General features: G+C 41.8%; 1 protein-coding gene across 1 annotated transcript in view; it reads left to right on the top strand.

The window, feature by feature from the left end:
- Positions 1-18,809, top strand: part of si:dkey-205h13.2 — a 180,047-nt gene that overhangs the window by 149,016 nt on the left and 12,222 nt on the right. Inside the window, exons 32-37 of the mRNA XM_043675395.1 lie at positions 1,326-1,500; positions 1,609-1,706; positions 5,101-5,275; positions 5,384-5,481; positions 10,937-11,111; positions 11,212-11,309. Of these exons, the coding sequence (XP_043531330.1) occupies positions 1,326-1,500; positions 1,609-1,706; positions 5,101-5,275; positions 5,384-5,481; positions 10,937-11,111; positions 11,212-11,309 (819 nt within the window). The remainder of the gene's footprint in view (positions 1-1,325; positions 1,501-1,608; positions 1,707-5,100; positions 5,276-5,383; positions 5,482-10,936; positions 11,112-11,211; positions 11,310-18,809) is intronic.

The following is an 18,809-nucleotide window of genomic DNA, read 5'->3' as shown; positions in this document are numbered from 1 at the left end:
CTCATTCCTGAAGAAGGGCTCATGCCCGAAACGTCGATTCTCCTGTTCCTTGGATGCTGCCTGACCTGCTGCGCTTTTCCAGCAACACATTTTCAGCTCTGATCTCCAGCATCTGCAGCCCTCACTTTCTCTCAGTATGGAGGGATTGCCTTATGAGCAAAGGATAAACAGCTTGGGACTCTACCTTCTGGAGTTTAGAAGAATGAGTGGTGATCTAATTGAATCATATATATACTTCTTAAGGGGCTTGACAGAGTAAATACTGAGACAATGTTTCCTGTCACGGGAGAGTTTAGAACCAGAAGTCACAGTCTCAGAATTAATGGATGTCAATTTATGAATGAGATAAGGAGGAATTTCTTTTCTCAATGGTTTAGAGCCTTTGGAATTCTTGCCACAGAGAGCTGTGGGCACAGAGTCCTTGTGTATATTTAAGACTGAGATATAGCAAGTGTTAAGGGGAAAAGACCGGAAAGTGGTCTTAAGGAATATTGGATCAGCCATGATCCTGTTGATTGATGGAGCAGACTTGAGGGGCTGAATGGCCAACTAGTATTCCTTATGCTGCTGCAGAAACAGGCAGAACAGCCTGGGGCACTTGGTTTCTCTCTGTGGCCAGCATTTATTGCCCATTCCTAATTGCCCAGCAGGCAGTTAAGAATCAACCACATAGCTGTGGGTCTGGAATCACAGGCCAGATCAACTAAGGATGGTAGTTTCCCTCCCTAAAGGACATAAGGGAACCAGATGTTTTTTCCAATGATTGACAATGGATTCATGGTTACCATTAGACTCTTAATCCCAGACTTGTAATTCAAATGTCACTATTTGCTGTGGTGGGATTTGAACCTAGGTCCCCATGACAGTTACACTGGTTCTCTGGATTAATATACCAGCGATAATACTATTAGGCTGTCACCTCCTCTGATGGGCAAATATTGTTGGATACTTCCAGCAGTTAATTGTTGTTACCTTTCACATGAGCAATAGCGTTAAATAAAATGCTGCAAGTTTGCTTCATGTTTAGATATCATCTGAGTGGTTTGCTCCCATAAGACATAATTGTATTCTGCAATGTAGAGTACATTCTACTCTCGGAATTGTTCCTGGTACTTTCAAATCTGGTGAAACATTAATGAATATTATTATTCTCTAAAATCATTAATTAATCCAATTATTATTAATTCTCAGTAATTAATTTTCAGCTAGGTCAGCACTGGGAGTCCAGTTGTTACCTTCAGTTTCTACTTTCAAACTAGTATACCTCAGGCTTAAGTTCTGTCTTGAAATGTGCTATTTACCTTTTGTTTCCTTCCTTTAACTAGGTAGTTGCAAAACGGAATGGCTTAATCGTGATAACCCATCAGGCAATGGGGATTATGAAGATTTTGCAAGTCTCCGGAAAGAATATCCTGAGCAGATCTGCACTAATCCAGTTGCCTGTGAAGTGGAGACAATATCAGGATTTCCAGCATCAAGCAGTGGAGACAACATTGCCCCGTAAAAACTTATTTTGATAATTTCACACTATTTCACATCATTCGCAAAGAGTATAAATTGTTTAAGCAACTATAATGGTATCCTTTTGCATCATTCTGTATTAAACAGCTGCAGCATTTCTACTGGATTTGTTTGTCTGAACAAGGACCAAGCGGATGGGAGCTGTGAAGATTACAGAATTCGGTTTACCTGCCCTGAATCTTTTTGTAAGTATCCCACTTTGGTAACAGTTGCTCTATATTCAGTGTTGTAATTCAGTTGCTACTGCAAGATGCACAAAGCAAGGGACTAAAAGAGACTCATTTGAATATATAGTCAAGATCTTCGGAAACATGTAAAAATGAATGAAAATTTATGAATATCAAGCCCAGTATTTAGCCTTCAGTCATGCCATTGATTTGTGCAATTTTTACATAACAAAATACTGACAAAGTTGATGAGTTTGAGGTGCTGGTGTTGGACTGGGGTTGACAACATTAAATCACACAACACCAGGTTATGGTCCAACAGGTTTATTTGAAAGTATAAGCTTTTGGAGCTTTGCTCCTTCATCAGGTAGCTAATGGGGCAGGATCATAGGACACAGAATTTATAGTAAAAGATCAAAGTGTTATACAATTGAGGTGATGTATTAGAATCGAATCGAATAGAATAGAATAGAACCCCTAAAGTGTGAAAACAGGCCATTTGGCCCAACAAGTCCACACTAACCTTCCAGATTTGCAGATACATTCTGCAGGCAGTCACACAATCTGTAGGCAGTCAGTCCACGAGACATTTTATAAACTCCTACTTTGGAAATAGAACCAGTCTGACTCAAGGTTGGGATACAGACCGACTCTAACCTCACACCCTTAATGCATTGTCTGAACTGAGATGTCACCTTTTTCTTATACTGGTAAAACCTTACATTATCTCGGTGATATGACTTGAAAGAAATTCTGAGATTTACATATTAATCAATCAAAACCTGCACCCCCCATTCGAAGTGATTAAATACTTATCAGCAATCTAGATTTGTTCAGTACATCACATCAGTTGTATGACACTTTGATCTTTTACTATAAATTCTATTCCTATGATCCTGCCCCATTAGCTTCCTGATGAAGGAGCAGCACTCCGAAAGCTTGCACTTTTGAATAAACCTGTTGGACTATAACCTGGTGTTGTGAGATTTTTTTACTTCTGACAAAGTTGGACAGTTTAATAAAAATGGCAAATGTTGACAAACTCAACAGGTCAGACAACGTATGTGGAGAGAAAAAGTATTGATGTATTAGGTTGACGTTATTTTATCAGAAGTAGGAATGCTGGCCAAAGCTGCTAAAATGTCATGAACCTGAACAGTTAGCTCTGTTTCATCTCTCATCCAATCAAGTTATAGAGTCATAGAGATCTGCAACTTGGAAAAAGGCCCTTCAGACCATTGTATCCATGCTGGTCATAACCTAACCCCATTTTTCAGCACTTGGCCCACAGCCTTGGTATCACAAGTACACATCAAAATATTTCTTAAATGTTATCAGGGTTTTTGCTTCGACCATCCTTACAGGCAGTGAGCTCAGATTCCCACCATCCTTTGGATGAAAGGTTTTAAGAGCATAGGCAGTACAGGAACAGCGCCTTCGGCCCACCATGTCCGTGCCGACCATAACACTACTCAGATCAATCTCATCTGCCTGCAGATGGTCTGTATCCCTCGATTCCCTGCCTGTTCGTGTGTCTGTTGAAGTGACTGTTAACCATTGTTGTCACATCTGCTTCTACTACCTCCCCTGGCAGTGTGTTCCAGACACGTACCAGCCCCTGTGTAAATAAAATTGCTCGCACATCTCCTTTAAACTTTTCCCCTTTCACCTTAAACCTATGCTCCCAAGTAATTGACATTTCCATCCTGGAAAAATGACCCTGACTATCCACCATATTCATGCCTGTCATAATTTTATATCCTTCTATCAGATTGCCCCTCAGCCTCTGATGCTCCAGGAGAATAGTCCAAGTTTGTCCAACCTTTGTTTATAGGTACTACTCTCCAAACCAGGCAAAATCCTGATAAACCCCTTTTGCACCCTCTCCAAAGCCTCCACATCCTTCCTATACTGTGGCAATCAGAATTGCATCCAATACTCCAAGTGTGGCCTAACGAAAGCTTTATATTGCTGAACATGATTTGCCAAAATTACTCAATTCCCCAACCAGTGAAGACAAGCATGCCATATGCTTACTTTACTACCTGATCCACTTGTATTGCCACGTAGAGAGCTATGGAATTGCACGACAAGATCCCTCTGTTTATCAATGTTCCTCAGGATCCTGCCATTTACAGCATACTTGCCTCTTGCATTTGACCTTCCAGAATGCATCACCTCACACTTGTTTAGATTAAACTCTGCTATTTGTCTGCCCAACTTTCCGAGGAGAAAGTGAGGTCTGCAGTTGCTGGAGATCAGAAGGGCTTATGCCTGAAACGTCGATTCTCTTGTTCCCTGGATGCTGCCTGACCTGCTGCGCTGTTCCAGCAACACATTTTCAGCTCTGCCCAACTTTCCAACTGGTCTATATCCTGCTGTATCCTTTGAATATCTTCTTCACTATTGGCAACTCCACCATTTTAGTGTTATCTACAAATCTCAGACCACCTACATTTCATCCAAATAATATATATTTCAAAAAAACAGAGGTCCTAAGACTGATCCTTGTGGAACACCACTGGTCACAGGCCTCCAGTGAAAAAAACCACCCATCTGCAATACCCTCTGTCTTTACAACCAGGCCGCCAGGCCACAACTTGACAACTCACCATGGGTGGACTGTGACTTAATCCTCTTTGCCAATCTACCATGAGGAACCTTGTCAAATGCTTTAGTAAAGTCCATATAGACAGCATTCACTGCCTTAACCTCCTCAATCATTTTTATGCAAGGGGGATATTGTATCTCAAACTCAATCAAGTCTGCAATGTAATCCCATGAGCAGTTTCATGGACAAAGTATGTGACAAAGGCTGGAATGAGTTTTCAATCTGAAACTGGGGAAAAACTCAAATTAGTGGCCTGTAACCTTTGACAATCAGCACAATGGCTCAGTGGTTAGCACTGCTGCCTCGTAGTGTTACGAATCCCGGTTCAATTCCAGCCTTGGGTGACTGTCTGGTGTTTGCATGTTCTCCCTATGTCTGCATGGGTTTTCACCAGTTGCTTCAGTTTCCTCCCACAGTCGAGAGAGAAGTGTAGGTTAGGTGGATTGGCCATGGTAAGTGGAAGATCTTCTGAGAGTCAGAATAGACTCGATGGGCTGCATGGCCTCTTTCCACACTTGTAAGGATTCTACGATTATCTTGGACACACTGATAGCACAAAACATTCAGACACAGAAATAAGCAATGAATTCTCTTGATAAATGATTCATTTCTTTCTTTCCAATTAAGCTGTCCCAAAAATGTTGAAATTCCTTACTTAATTTATTTTCTCTTCAATGTGACCACTTTCAGAATGTACCTAACACTTGCAATTATTCCTTCATGTGCTTATTAAGATCAAAGCTTCGGTTCTGTGCCTGAAGCATTGGGTTTGAAGAATACAATTTGTTTATGTTCAACTAGGCAACTGCAAAACCCGCTGGTTTAATAGAGATGACCCATTGGGCAAAGGTGATTATGAAAATCTGGTGAATCTCCGAAAACAATTTCCTGGTCAGATCTGCAGAAATCCGATTGCCTGTGAGGTGGAAACAACATCAGGAGTTCCAGCTTCAAGCACTGGAGACAACATCCCTGAGTAAAATAATTATTTCTCTCATCTTATTCTGAGATTGCGACGTTATCTCGAAGAGCAGAAATTGTTTGACCCTTTACACTGAAACATCCTCCAATTCTGTATTATCAGGTGCAGCGTAACTGATGGCTTTGTTTGTGTAAATCAAGAACAAGAAGATGGGAGCTGTGAAGATTACAGGATACGATTTACCTGTCGTGAATCATTTTGTAAGTACTAGACTTTGTAAAACTTAAAACCCCCGTTTGGAATTTAGCATCTAGATTCGTTTGGAATTTAGCATCTAGATTCATTTTGACAAATCAAAGTTCTGCTTTGCAGATTGTTCCTGCATGGATTTTGCAGGGTTGAAGATCATTTGCATGGCATAGCACTTTTCTAATGGAATTCCAGCCACAAATAAGGGAATCCTAATGGTACCAAACACTTTCTTGCACCTTATCATGTCAACCAACACCCACTGACCTCATTTGCATTTCAGTCAGAGGGCCTTTGGAACATTAGCTAGACATTTACCAAATTTAGAATTTGGTAATGGCGAGGGAACTGAATGGGTACTTTGCATCTGTCTTCACAGTGGAAGACACCATTGGTGTGCCAGAACTTCAAGAGAGTTGAGAGCAGAGGTGAATGAAGTGGCCATCTCTAAGGAGAAGGTGCTGGCTGAGAGAGTGGTGGAAGTGGATTCCATAGGAGGCTTCAAAAGAGAGTTGGATATGTATTTGAAAGTATTGAATTTAGATGGCTCAAGAATGGGACAATCTGGATAGCTCTTTCTGGAACAGGTACAGACAGGATGTGCCAAATGGCCTCCTTTGATACTGTAAGCATATATGATTCTATTTCTTGGATTTTCATTCCTAATTCTTTCCAAGGATGTTAGATTTCAGTACTTGAGGTTCGGCAGCATCAATTAATTTTAATGGAAGTGAGGAGTTGGTGAGCCAGAAAAACTTAGATGATCAAAACACTGATTTCTATGATTGCAATCATAAGAATATAAGAAATAGGGACAGAGTCATTTGGCCCCTCCACCCCGCTCTACTGATCAATAGGATAATGGCTGATCTGACATTCCTCATGCTCATTTCCCTGCCCTTTTCCCTTAACCCTTGATTCCCCTATTGTTCAAGAATCTATCTTTTTACCCACTTACCTAACTTATTAATATCTTCCTGGAGTAAGTGTTCCTCTCACAGCCTGTCTTTCCACCTATTTTTGTGTTGTCTGCAAATATGACTACAGTCATTGACTTCCTTCCTCAAAGTCATTAATATATATTGTGAACAGTTGTAGTCCTAGCACTGATCCCTGTTGACTCTACCTAGTCACAGGTCACCAACCTGAAAAAGAATCCCTTTATTCACAGTCACTGCTTCCTGTGATTTAATCAATTTTCTATCCATACGAATACACTGCATCTAACATCATGCATTCTTATTACATAACAGAGAAAAAAAATTTGTATTTGAAGGTTCGAAATCGCACCTCATGAGGTATATGAATTTGAGGATGAGGTTTAAACCTTCTTTGGAGAGGTTGGGGATGTCTCCTTTTGGAGACAACAATTACTGTTTTGGAACTGTAAGAGTGCACTAATGTATGTAAAAATTAATGATGTTTGTGGAACTATTAAGCCATTTAAGGCATTTAAATTCTCTGCTCTTTAAATTTTAAACGGAAACAGTCTGGAATTGGAAAAGATGTTAGTGCTTGTAATTTTAATTGATGTTTGTTGGTATATTCCTGACTGTTAGTAAAAGTATTATTGTTGTTTAACTACTGACACACTCTGTTGGCATCACAGTGGAGGACTTACAAGTTCACTGTTTTATTGCCAGCTTGCAGTTCCAGTTGCCTTTGATGTGTGGCTGAGAATACTATTTTTTTTAATTAAATTTTAAGTAGTTAGAAGGATTTAAATGCATTCAATGTGCTTTTATCAATGACTGCACCTTTTCACATAATAAAGTCAGTAATAGATACAAATTATTTTATTTATTCTTGTATGGCTCTAATCTGTACCATGGCAGATATTGGATGGGTTAGCACAGAAGGTTTAAGGGCAAAGGACGGTGCGTTGGTGTGAGTTTGGTACTAAGTTGTCTTAGGAGGTATAAAGGGCACAGAGATGAGTTGGGGTTGTGGTTGTGGTTTTCATGAGAGTAGAAGGGGCACAAAACTGGTTAGAATGCCATTGGTTGACATGGTTAGAAGATCAGCTTTGGTTTATTTTTGCGACTTTGTTCCATTTACAACAGTTAAAAGCTGTTAGGCCCTCTAACCCTCCTTCCTTGCGCTCATAGAGTCATACAACATGCAAACAGACCCTATGATCCAACCAGTCCATGCCGACTATAATCCCAATCTAAACTACTTCCACTTTTCTGCATTTGGCCAATATTCTTCCAAACTCCTTCATATCCATTTATTTTTCATGCTACTTGCATGCTTCCTATGTCAACTCATGCTCCCCATGCTCCAATCCACTGGCTTTCCATACCCTTCTTATAACTTTATGCTTGTCCATGTGAATTTATATATGGAATCAATTAAACAAATCGTAACAATGAAAAAAGAAAGCACCCTTTCACAAATCTTATTTCAGAAAAAAATACTGCTGTGTCTCCAAACATACAAAAGTTTAAATCAGAAGCCATGAAAGTATCAAAAACAGAGGCTTCAAACATCGAGCATCTCATTCTTATGCAAATCAATAGACATTGTCATAAAAAGAATCACTGAAAGAACAATTTATTGTGATCATTTAAAGATGTCAATCAAGCAAAGTCAGCTGTTTAAACAGAACATATGCTGAGAAAGTAATTTTATGAGTCTGAGCTTTTAGCAGTGTAGATGTAATTAGGATATCCAGTTCCCCAGAAAGAGTTTTTATATTCAGAGACATGGAAAGGGCCTGGGTAATGCCTTTTGAACTTACCTTTCCAAACATCCCTGAATCCAGTCAAAGATTCATGATTCTCCTGTGAGGTCATGGACCAGAATTCAGAAGTTGGCCTGATGTTACAAAATTTAGAGAGTTCTAAAGAAGGGTCACTGGACCCAAAATGTTAACTCTGCTTTCTCTGCACAGATGCTGCCAGACCTGTGGAGTTTTTCCATTAATTTCTGTTTTTGTTTCTGATTTCCAGCATCCACAATTCTTTGTTTACAAAAGTTGGATAGATTGGGGTAGGAGATGCCCACCCTAAAATGGAGCTGGACCGGTTGGGTGAGCAAGTTGTGGGTTTGATAGCTACACATTTATCCGGTGTCAGTGAATATTGATGACATTGGGAATGAGTGGGAATCCAGAAGCCAGTTTCCACCTTTCATTTTCAAATTGGTTCTGTGAAAATATGGATCAATATCTCCAAAGCTAAAGTTGTCCTAAAATGAACCTCTGCTGAGGAGAGGTACATAGTCTCTTTGACTCTTTAACTCCATTGGTGCTTAGCAACTTGACATCCATGTTGTATCTGGAATAATCAGCCAGATTGCTGATATACCAATTTTGTCATTGTCATTCGTGACAATTTTGTCACACATTCTCCCTGTGTGCGCACAGTTTCCTCCCACAGTCCAAAGATGTGCAAGTTCAGTGGATTAACCGTGCTATATTGCTTATAGTGTCCAAGGATGTGTAGGTCAGGGTGGATTAGCCATGGGAATGCAGGGTTACAGGGATAGAGCATGGGGTGGGTGAGTCTGGTTGGGATGCTCTTGGGAGAGTTGGTGTGGACTTGTTGGACCAAATAATCTGTTTGCACGCTGTAGGTATTCTATTCTATAATACCATGGGACTTTTTCCCCATTTCCCTACACACTATTTCCCATCCAATGCCCCCTTGAATGCCTCAACTGAACCCGCCTCTGTCACATTTCCAGGCAGTTCATTCCATTAGACACATGGGAAACAGGAAAGAGCAAGACAATGGTACTGACTCACAATGCCAGTTAAAACATAAGGATTGCCACTCCAGAATTACAATTCCACTTGTACTTGCAGTCGACACTGAGCACAATATTGTACATTGGGACATGAACAAATTATATCTTGCTGACGTGACCTGAATACACTGTCATTGGTGCAGTGGGGTGGGGGCCTTGCCAGGAGACAGTCAGTGAAGTTTCCCAAAATGGTACAAAAGCCATCTTTAGACTATGCCTAGAATCCATTGAATCAAAGAAGCATTGAGTCATACAGCATGAATACAGCTACTCCACACTGATCATGTTCTCAAACTAAACTAGTCCCATTTGCCTGTGCTTGGCCCATATCTCTCCAAACCTTCCCTATTCATGTACTTGTCCAAATGTCTTTTGAATGGTGTGACTGTACCTGCATCCACCAATTTCTATGGCAGTCTATTCCAAACACAAACCACACACTGTACAAAAAACTTGCCCTTCATGTCCATTTTAAAACTTTCTCCTCTCACCTTAAAAATATGCCCACTAGTTTTGAACTCCCCCACCCTAGGGAAATTACCTTTGCTTATTCACCTTATCTGTGTCCCTCATGATTTTATAAACCTCTGTAAGTTCTACACTCCAGTGAAGAAGGTCCCAGCCTATTTTCAAAACTCAAACCGTCTATTCCTGGCAACATCCTGGTAAACCTTTTCTGAACCCTCAGCAATTTAATAATATCCTTCTTATCGCAGGGCAACCAGAACTGCACACAGTACACCAGAAGAGGCCTCACTAGAACATAAAACATTACAACGCAGTACAGGCCCTTTGGCCCTCGATGCTATGCCGACCCATGAGGCCAATCTGAAGCCCTTCTAACCTACACTATTCTGTTTTCATCCATATGTTTACCCAATGATCACTTAAATGTCCTTAAAGGTTGGCGAGTCTACTACGCCACGTCCTTACAACTCTCTGAGTAAGGAACCTATCTCTGACACCTGTCCTATGTCTATCACCCCTCAATTTAAAGCTATGTCCCCTCATGCTAGCCGAGGAAAAATGCTCTCACTTCCACCCTATCTAATCCTCTGACCATCCTGTGTGTCTTTATTAAGTTACCTCTCAACCTTCTTCTCTGTAATGAAAACAGCCTCAAATTCCTCAAGCTTTCCTCACTTAAGGTGAAATCTAAACAGGAAGGCCTAACCATTTTTTAATAATATATGGTGATGTGTATGACATAATAATTGTCAAACATTTATCAACATAGTACCTTTGATTGATTTGTGTTAGCACGTTTATACTAAGCCTTATCACAGTTTTAGTCTTTCAGTGTTGCTTTAACATATATGTCAGTAGTTTTAGCATCATTCCAACTCGACTGCAAATAGTTCTCAAAATTTAAGTTGAGTGGAAAATGCAAATGATTGTGTAACAAAGGTTCATACTAAGTGTAACACCTACACCAATGCTAGTAGAATGGAAGATTTTTCATTGTGCTTCTATTTGCAACTAGCATTGGTGTAGGCTTCTTTCAGAAATCTCTTGAAGCTTCAATTTTTCTTTCCACTTTACTTAGTCTATCAACAACTTTCCTATCAAACCAAGTACTATTCGACTTATTTCTGCTTCAACCAGGACATTCTGCAATGCTGTTTCATTGCTGCATTCTCTTAAGCTGCATATTTCTTTTCCATCTCGACAGCTCTCGGTAACAATGTAAATTTTATTTGGTCCTTTCACTAGGTAGTTGCAAAACTCAGTGGTTTGACCGTGATGACCCTTCAGGAAAAGGTGATTTTGAAGACCTTGCAAATCTCAAGAAAGAATATCCTGAGCAAATCTGCAGTGTTCCGACTGCCTGTGAAGTGGAGACAACATCAGGAATCCCAGCCTCCAGCACTGGAGACAATATCCCCCTGTAAAAGCAATTCCTGACATATTAGTTTTGTCCTTTCAGTTTATTTCAGAGGATACAAATTGCATTACAAACTCATGCCCTACTATTCTGTGTTAAACAGATGCAGCATTGAATCTGGATTTACTTGTGCGAACGAAGACCAGGATGATGGGAGCTGTGAAGATTACAGAATACGTTTTAACTGCCCTGAGATTTTTTGCAAGTATCCCATTTTGGAAATAATAGAACTATGTTTAGTGTTGTAATTTGATTGCATGTGTTAAGCATTTGTCAAAATTGTTACCTTCAACTTGGAAAGCTAGGACAAATTTAAGACTGGATTTTTGCAGCTCAGTTCAGACTGGAAATGGAGCCAGTTAGGTGGGAGAAGGAATGGAACAGGAGAGTTAGAGAGCCAGAAGGTGAAAAGAGTTTTTGAAAAGTAACAAGAAATGAATGTGCTGCTCATACTGTAGCTCCTTTTTGAAATATACAACTCAAGTCAATCTAGACTATATCAAGTATCAGTTTTACTGATTTCTCCTTTTGGTCTGTCAATTTCCAGCTCTGTTTCTGGGGTCAGTCATCCCAGACCTCTTTTGAACTTAACATTGCAGCAGAACTCTTCCAGTTCAGGAGGTCATCACCCCTCCCTGACATCACATGGACATCAAAGTGAGGGTGGCACAGCTGCTTAGACTCTACCTGTGCACAAGAAAACCTGCTGAAGGTTGTGGCCTCAGAAGTCAAGGTCATTGGAGAAGAGAAGCAGCGGCTTGTGAAAATAAAATAGTGCATTGAGTATCAGGAGGCCAGCGGTGAGGGGCAGGCTGTACTGAGGAGAAGGAGAGAACATCTTGGGGCACAGAATCTATACACAGGCAAAATTTCTGAACATGACTGAGAATCAATGCTGCAGGAGACTGTACTCTGTAGAAAAAACTATGGCCTGCACAATGTGGACATTTGCGCCATATCACAGGCAGCGATCCACTGCAATGCCAAAATGACAAATACCTCCTCCTGGACAACACGCCTAATTCACAATGTCAGCAGATCACATGTTCAAGGGCATTGAGTCCAGTGATTACTCCAGTGCAGACCTGTAATACTTTGTAAATCGATATGGTAATCTGCTACACACTCCAAAATATGGCCTTTCAGAAAGGGGTAAACTATAATGATTTGGGGCTGGGGAAAGTGTGGGAAGAGGTGGAATGGGAGATGAGGGTAAGTAGAGAAGTGCCTCCTCTCCAGGAGTTCCTCTCCTGCAGGAGGAGGGGCTCCCCCTGCTCCCTCATGGGTACCAGGCCTCCGGCTTCACTGTATTTGTATCCCCTGTGCTTTGAAGACAGGCTTTGGTACAAGCAGACAAGCAGGAGGCTGGAAGAACACAGCAAGCCAGGCAGCATCAGGAAGTAGAGAAGTTAGTGTTTTGAGTATCACCCTTCTTCAGGATTCAACCAAAGCATTGACTTCTCCACCTCCTGATGCTGCCTGGCTTGCTGTGTTCTTCCAGCCTCCTACCTGTCTCCCTTGGATTCCAGCAGTTTTTTTTGTCTCTAGCTGAGTTTGGTATACGCAGGACAAACAGCAGCTTCTGATTGTCTTAATTTTATACAACCCCCCCCCCCACCCCGAAATTAAAAGAAAATCAGGTCTGCTACAGAACAGGTAGGTAACTTGCTCCAACAGACTGACATCATTGAGTGCCGTCAGAAGCCATCATATAATAGCGTATGACCTGCTATGTAGAGATGATAGAAGACTGGCAGAAGCAGTTATACAGGCAGAAGTGAGGAGTGCAGATGCTGGAGATCAGAGTCGAGAGTGTGCTGCTGGAAAAACACAACAGGTCAGGCAGCATCCAAGGAGCAGGAGAATCGATGTTTCGGGCAAGAGCCAATTATGACTTTGAAAAGAAGGTGGAATAACCTGAACTAGAGAGGTGTAATATACAGTGTGTATAAATAAAAGCGTTTGTTTGGATAGCCAAGTGTCAGATCAAGCAGAGGCCAAGGTATTATATCCTCAGAATGAAGACAGTATAGTCGAAGGGAACACAGCATAACATCTGAGTCCCAAACCTGATGGCAGCCTAACCATGAGGACTGATGAAAAATCAGTAAGGACAAATGAAACAAGAGGCCAGTGAACTCAGAAGGTGTAGTCCTCATCGGTGGGGCGGGGGGAGTGCTGCACCGAAGGTCATCCGCCTATAGCAGTCAATGTAAAAGGGATAATGTGAACTTTTATTGTTCAATATGCCTGCCATCCAGATTGAGATGCCAAGGTGGACACCTCCCTTCTTAGGCTCTTTTCTCCAGTTGCCATAGCATTTTCCAGGTGAGGACAAGAAACTTCTCAGTCCACAGATCCCTATTCCATTCAGTCCTTTTCATGTGGAGGATTGTTCAGGCCAGCAGACATATCTGGGGCTCAATCTATTTCCTTGACCTGTCACAAAAGATCTACACTAGCAGAAACTCTGCAACTTTCTGGACCATTTGGTCAAGTGTTCAGTGATGTATTTAAGCAGAAACAAAATGGACAGATGTGTATCAGAGTCAGAAATTTTCCAATAGGCATTTCCTCCAGATTGAAACATGGGTCAAACAACCGCACTTTGTGGTGAGCAGTCATAGAGTCATAGACTCAGAGAGTCCTACAACATGAAGACAGGCTTTTGGCCCAAACTGTTCCATGCCAACCAAAACGTCCATCCATGCTAACCCCATTTCCCTGCACTTGGGAAATATCCTTATGGCACAGTGGGTAGCACTGCTGCCTCACAGCACCAGAGACCCGGGTTCAATTTCCACCTCAGCAACTGTCTGTGTGGAGTTTGCACATTCTCCCCATGTCTGCATGGGTTTACTCCGGGTGCTCTGGTTTCCTCCCACAGTCCAAAAATGTGCAGGTTAGGTGAGTTGACCATGCTATATTGCCCGTGGAGTTAGGTGAAGGGGTAAATGTAGGGGAATGGGTCTGGGTGGGTTGCTCTTCGGTGTGAAGTTGTTGGGCTGAAGGGCCTGTTTCCACACTGTAAGTAATCTAATCTAAACTTCTCCTATCCATGCATTTATCCAAATGCCTCTTAAATGTTGTTAATGTACTGCCTTAACCAATTCTACTGGCAGCTCATTCCATTTTGAGAAAGTGAGGACTGCAGATGCTGGAGATCAGAGTCGAATGTGTGGTGCTGGAAAAGCACAGCAGGTCAGGCAGTATCCTAGCAGCAGGAGAATTGATATTTTGGGCATAAGCCCAAATTCTCAATGAAGGGCTTATGCCCGAAGTATCGATTCTCCTGCTTCTCCAATGCTATCTGACCGGGTGTGCTTTTCTAGCACTACACTCTCGACTCAGCTCATTCCATATGCATGCCACCCTCTGGAAAAAAACTTGCCCCTCAGATTCCCTTTTATATTTTCCCCTCTAACCTTAAACTGATGCCCTCTAGTCCTCGATTCCCCAACCCTGGGAAAACGACTGAGTGCATTCACCGTATCCATGCCTCTCATGACCTTATATACTTGTACAAGATTCCCCCTCTGTCTCCTATGCTCAAAAGAAAAAAAGTTATAGCTTGTCCAACCTCTCCCTATAACTCAGACAGTTGAATCCTGACAACATCCTTCTAAATTTCTTATGCATTCTTTCTAGTTTAATAGCATCCTTACTCACTGTCCACAATACCACTTAATTTAGTGTCATCTGCAAATTTACTAATTTGTACATTCTCATCCAAATCATTGATATAGATAACAAACAGTAATGGGCCAAGCACTGACCCCTGAGGGACTCCACTAGTCTCAGCCCTCCAGTCTGACAAGCATCTTTCCATTATTACCCTCTGATTCCACCATCAAGTTAATTATGTATCCAATTTGCCAGCTCCCCTGCATTCCATACAATCTAACCTTCCAGAGCACCCTACCATCTGGAACCTTATCAAAGGCCTTACTGAAATCCATATAGACTGTGTCTACCGCCCTGCCCTCATCAACCTTCCTGGTCACTTCATCAAAGAACCCTAACAAATTTGTGAGGCATGATCTCTCATGCACAAAGCCATGCCGACTGTTCCTAATCAAACTCTGCCTTTGAAAATGAATGTATATTTTATCCCTCACAATCTTCTCAAGTAACCACAGATTACTGATCCATAGTTCCCAGATTTTCCTTTCTCTCGCCAGTGTAATTTTCTTCAAAAAGAAGCACAATCAACTCACCTTCCCATCCCCAGTCACCATCCTCCTGACCCCAGGATATATCAGGTTCTTTCTTTCAGTTGTAGAGGACAGCAAGGGCCTCTAACCCACCTGGAGTTCTGCTGGCCCACTGTCTCTTTCTGGCAGGCAGTCTTCCTCCATGCAGCTAACTACATAAATGAATTGGAGCAAAATGTGGCTGATCTAATTAATAAGTTTGTAGATGATACAAAGATTGGTGGAGTTGCAGATAGTGAGGAGGATTGTCAGAATACAGCAGGATATAGATCAGTTGGAAGCACAAACAGAAAAATGGCAGATGGAGTTTAATCCGGACAAATGTGAAGTGATGCACTTTGGAAGGTCAAGTGTAAATTGAAATTATACAGTGAATGGCAGAACCTTTAGCAGTGTTAATATGCCGAGGAAACTAGGTGTGCAGATCCATAGATTACCGAGGCGCAGGCAGATAAGGTAATAAAAAAGGCTTACACATTTTTGCTTTCATTAGAAGGGGCATTGAGTATAAGGATTGGCAAGTTATGCTGCAACTTTATAGAACTTTAGTTGGAATATTGTGTACAGTTCTGGTCACCACACCACGAGAAGAATGTGGATGCTTTGGAGAGGGTACAGAAAAAGTTTACAAGATGTCAGTGTGGGGGATTTTAGCTATGAAGAAAGGTTGGATAGATTGGGTCTGTTTTCACTGGAATGCAGGAGGTTAAGGGGTGACCTGCTGGAGGGTTGTAAGATAGTGAATGGCGTGGATAGAGTGGAAAGCATGTGGCTTTTCACATAGGTTCAAGGTGCAGTGGGGGGCATGTTTTAAAAGAAATGTGCGAGGCAAGTTTTCCACAAAAAGGGTGGTGAGTGCCTGGAACGCACTGCCAGAGGAGATGGTGGAAGCAGACACAATAGCAGTATTCATGAAGCACCTGCACAAATACATGAATAGGAAAGGGTTAGAGGGATATGGATCCTGGAAGTAAAGAAAGTTTTAGTGTGGAAGGGCAAAATATATTGGCGCTGGCTTAGAGGGCTGAAGGGCCTCTTCCTATGCTGTGTTGTTCTTTGTTCTTTCAGTGGCCCCCATTGCCTGTGGTCAAGTAGTCCTGACATCCTCATCCTGCCTCCTCTCAAAGATAGAATAGGCACATTAAACCGGCACATTAAACCAGCACGTTGGGCAACAATACCATCTTCACTCAACCACATTCATATCTAGTCCCAGCAGCGAGTAAAAGTCGAGTCTTTGTTAAATTTTAAAAATGATAACTGTCTTCTGTAAAATGTTCTGCAAGTAGCTTTGCACTGAGATTAATAACTGGGTGATTGCCCTGAGTTCATTGGCTGAATATTTTGGCATTCAGTCTCCCAGATTTCCTGTTTCTGAACATTAACTTAAAATCTCAGCTTGATTTATACAGCATTATCCTCTGCTGATGGTCTTTTTAATGGTACCATGTGTTGGGAAAAGACACTATTTTAAAATTTGTGAATAGAGTACAAGGTGTCAGAAGTAATAGAGAATTTATACAGCACTTTGGTTAGGCCATTGTTTAAATACTGAGTGCGAATTTGGAAGCTCTGCTACAGAAAGGTATTAAAACTGCTTGGATTGTATACAAAATCTTTGTATAGATGAAAACAGAGATGGGAAACTCCCATTGAGATTCCTGAACGATTTAATAGAATGTTTTAAATGGTGATCTGAATGGCGTTAGATCTGGAAATGGAGAAGTGAAATGAGACCTGGGTGTCACTGAAAGTCAGCATATAGGTGCAGCAGATGATGAAGAAGATACATCGTATATCTAAACAGTGAGAGGATTCCAGAGGAGCAGGGATGTCTTGCTGAAATTGGTGAGACCACATCTGGGGTATTGTGTGCAGTTTTGGTCTCATTATCTGAGGAAGGATATTCTGGCTATAGAGAAAGGGAAACAAAAGTTTACCAGATTGGGTCGTGGAATGGCTGCACTGATGGATGAAGAGAGACTGGATCAGTTGTGACTGTATTGATTTGAGAAGAGTGGGGGAATCTCAGAGGAATCTGTAAAATTCCAACAGGACTAGAATTTGGTACTCTTGGGAAGTATGTTCCTAGTGATCAGAGAGTTTAAACGCAGGGGTAGGCAATTTCAGACTAAGATTAGATGAGAAATTTCTTCACCCTAAGAGTGATGAACCTGTGGAATCCTTTGCCATAGAAAGCAGTTGAGGCTAAATCATTGAATATTTTCAAGAAGGGGTTAAATATAGTTCGTAGGGCTAAAGGCTCAAAGAGTATAGGGAGAAAGTGGAAACACAGTACTGAGTTGGAATGATCAGCCATGATCAGAATGAATGGCAGAGCAGGCACAGAAGGCCGAATAGCCTACTTTTGGTCCTATGTTTCTAGGTCCTATTGTCATTAAGCTTGCTTCAACCTGCTTGGACAGATTGATGATAAGAAGAAGGATGTTCTAAAAATTGTGCAGAAAACCATAGTTTGATTACAGTGAATTAGTATGGCTTTGTGAGGGGCAGGTCATGCCTCACAAACTTTATTGAATTCTTTGAGGACGTGACAAAATGGGCGGCACGGTGGCACAGTGGTTAGCACTGCTGCCTCACAGCGCCTGAGACCCGGGTTCAGTTCCCGCCTCAGGCGACTGACTATGTGGAGTTTGCATGTTCTCCCCGTGTCTGCGTGGGTTTCCTCCGGGTGCTCCGGTTTCCTCCACTGTCCAAAGATGTGCATTTCAGGTGAATTGGCCATGCTAAATTGCCTGTAGTGTTAGGTAAGGGGTAAATGCAGGTGGGTTGCGCTTCGGCGGGTCGGTGTGGGCTTGTTGGGCCGAAGGGCCTGTTTCCATACTGTAATGTAATCTAATATAATCTAAAAAAATACATTGATGAAGGTAGCGCAGTGGATGTGGTAAGGCATTTGATAAAATTCCCCACAATAAGCTCATTCAGAAAGTAAGGAAGTATGGGATACAGGGAGGTCTGGCTGTCTGGATACAGAATTGTCTGGCCCATAGAAGACAGAGGGTAGTGCTAAATGGAAAGTATTCAGCCTGGAGTTCAGTGACCAGTAGTGTTCCACAGGAATCGGTTCTGGGACCTCAGCTCTTCATAATTTTTATAAATGACTTGGATGAACAAGTGGAATTTTAGTAAATTTGCTAATAACACGAATGTTGGTGGAGTTGTGGATAGTGTGGAGGGCTGTTGGAGGTTGCAATAGGACATTGACAGGATGCAGAGCTTAAAAATGCGTTGCTGGAAAAGTGCAACAGGTCAGGCAGCATCAAAGAAGCAGGAGAATCAAGGTTTTGGGCATAAGCCCTCCACCGCATCTCCTCCACTTCCCGCTCCTCCGCCCTTGAACCCCGCCCCTTCAATCGCCACCAGGACAGAACCCCACTGGTCCTCACCTACCACCCCACCAACCTCCAGATACATCGTATCATTCTTCGTCATTTCCGCCACCTCCAAACAGACCCCACTACCAAGG

The sequence above is a fragment of the Chiloscyllium plagiosum genome, chromosome 34 (genome assembly GCF_004010195.1).
Source record: "Chiloscyllium plagiosum isolate BGI_BamShark_2017 chromosome 34, ASM401019v2, whole genome shotgun sequence".
NCBI classification, from domain to species: domain Eukaryota; kingdom Metazoa; phylum Chordata; class Chondrichthyes; order Orectolobiformes; family Hemiscylliidae; genus Chiloscyllium; species Chiloscyllium plagiosum.
The sequence above is the reverse complement of the archived record's forward strand: the minus strand, read 5'-3'. Positions and strand labels throughout refer to the sequence as shown.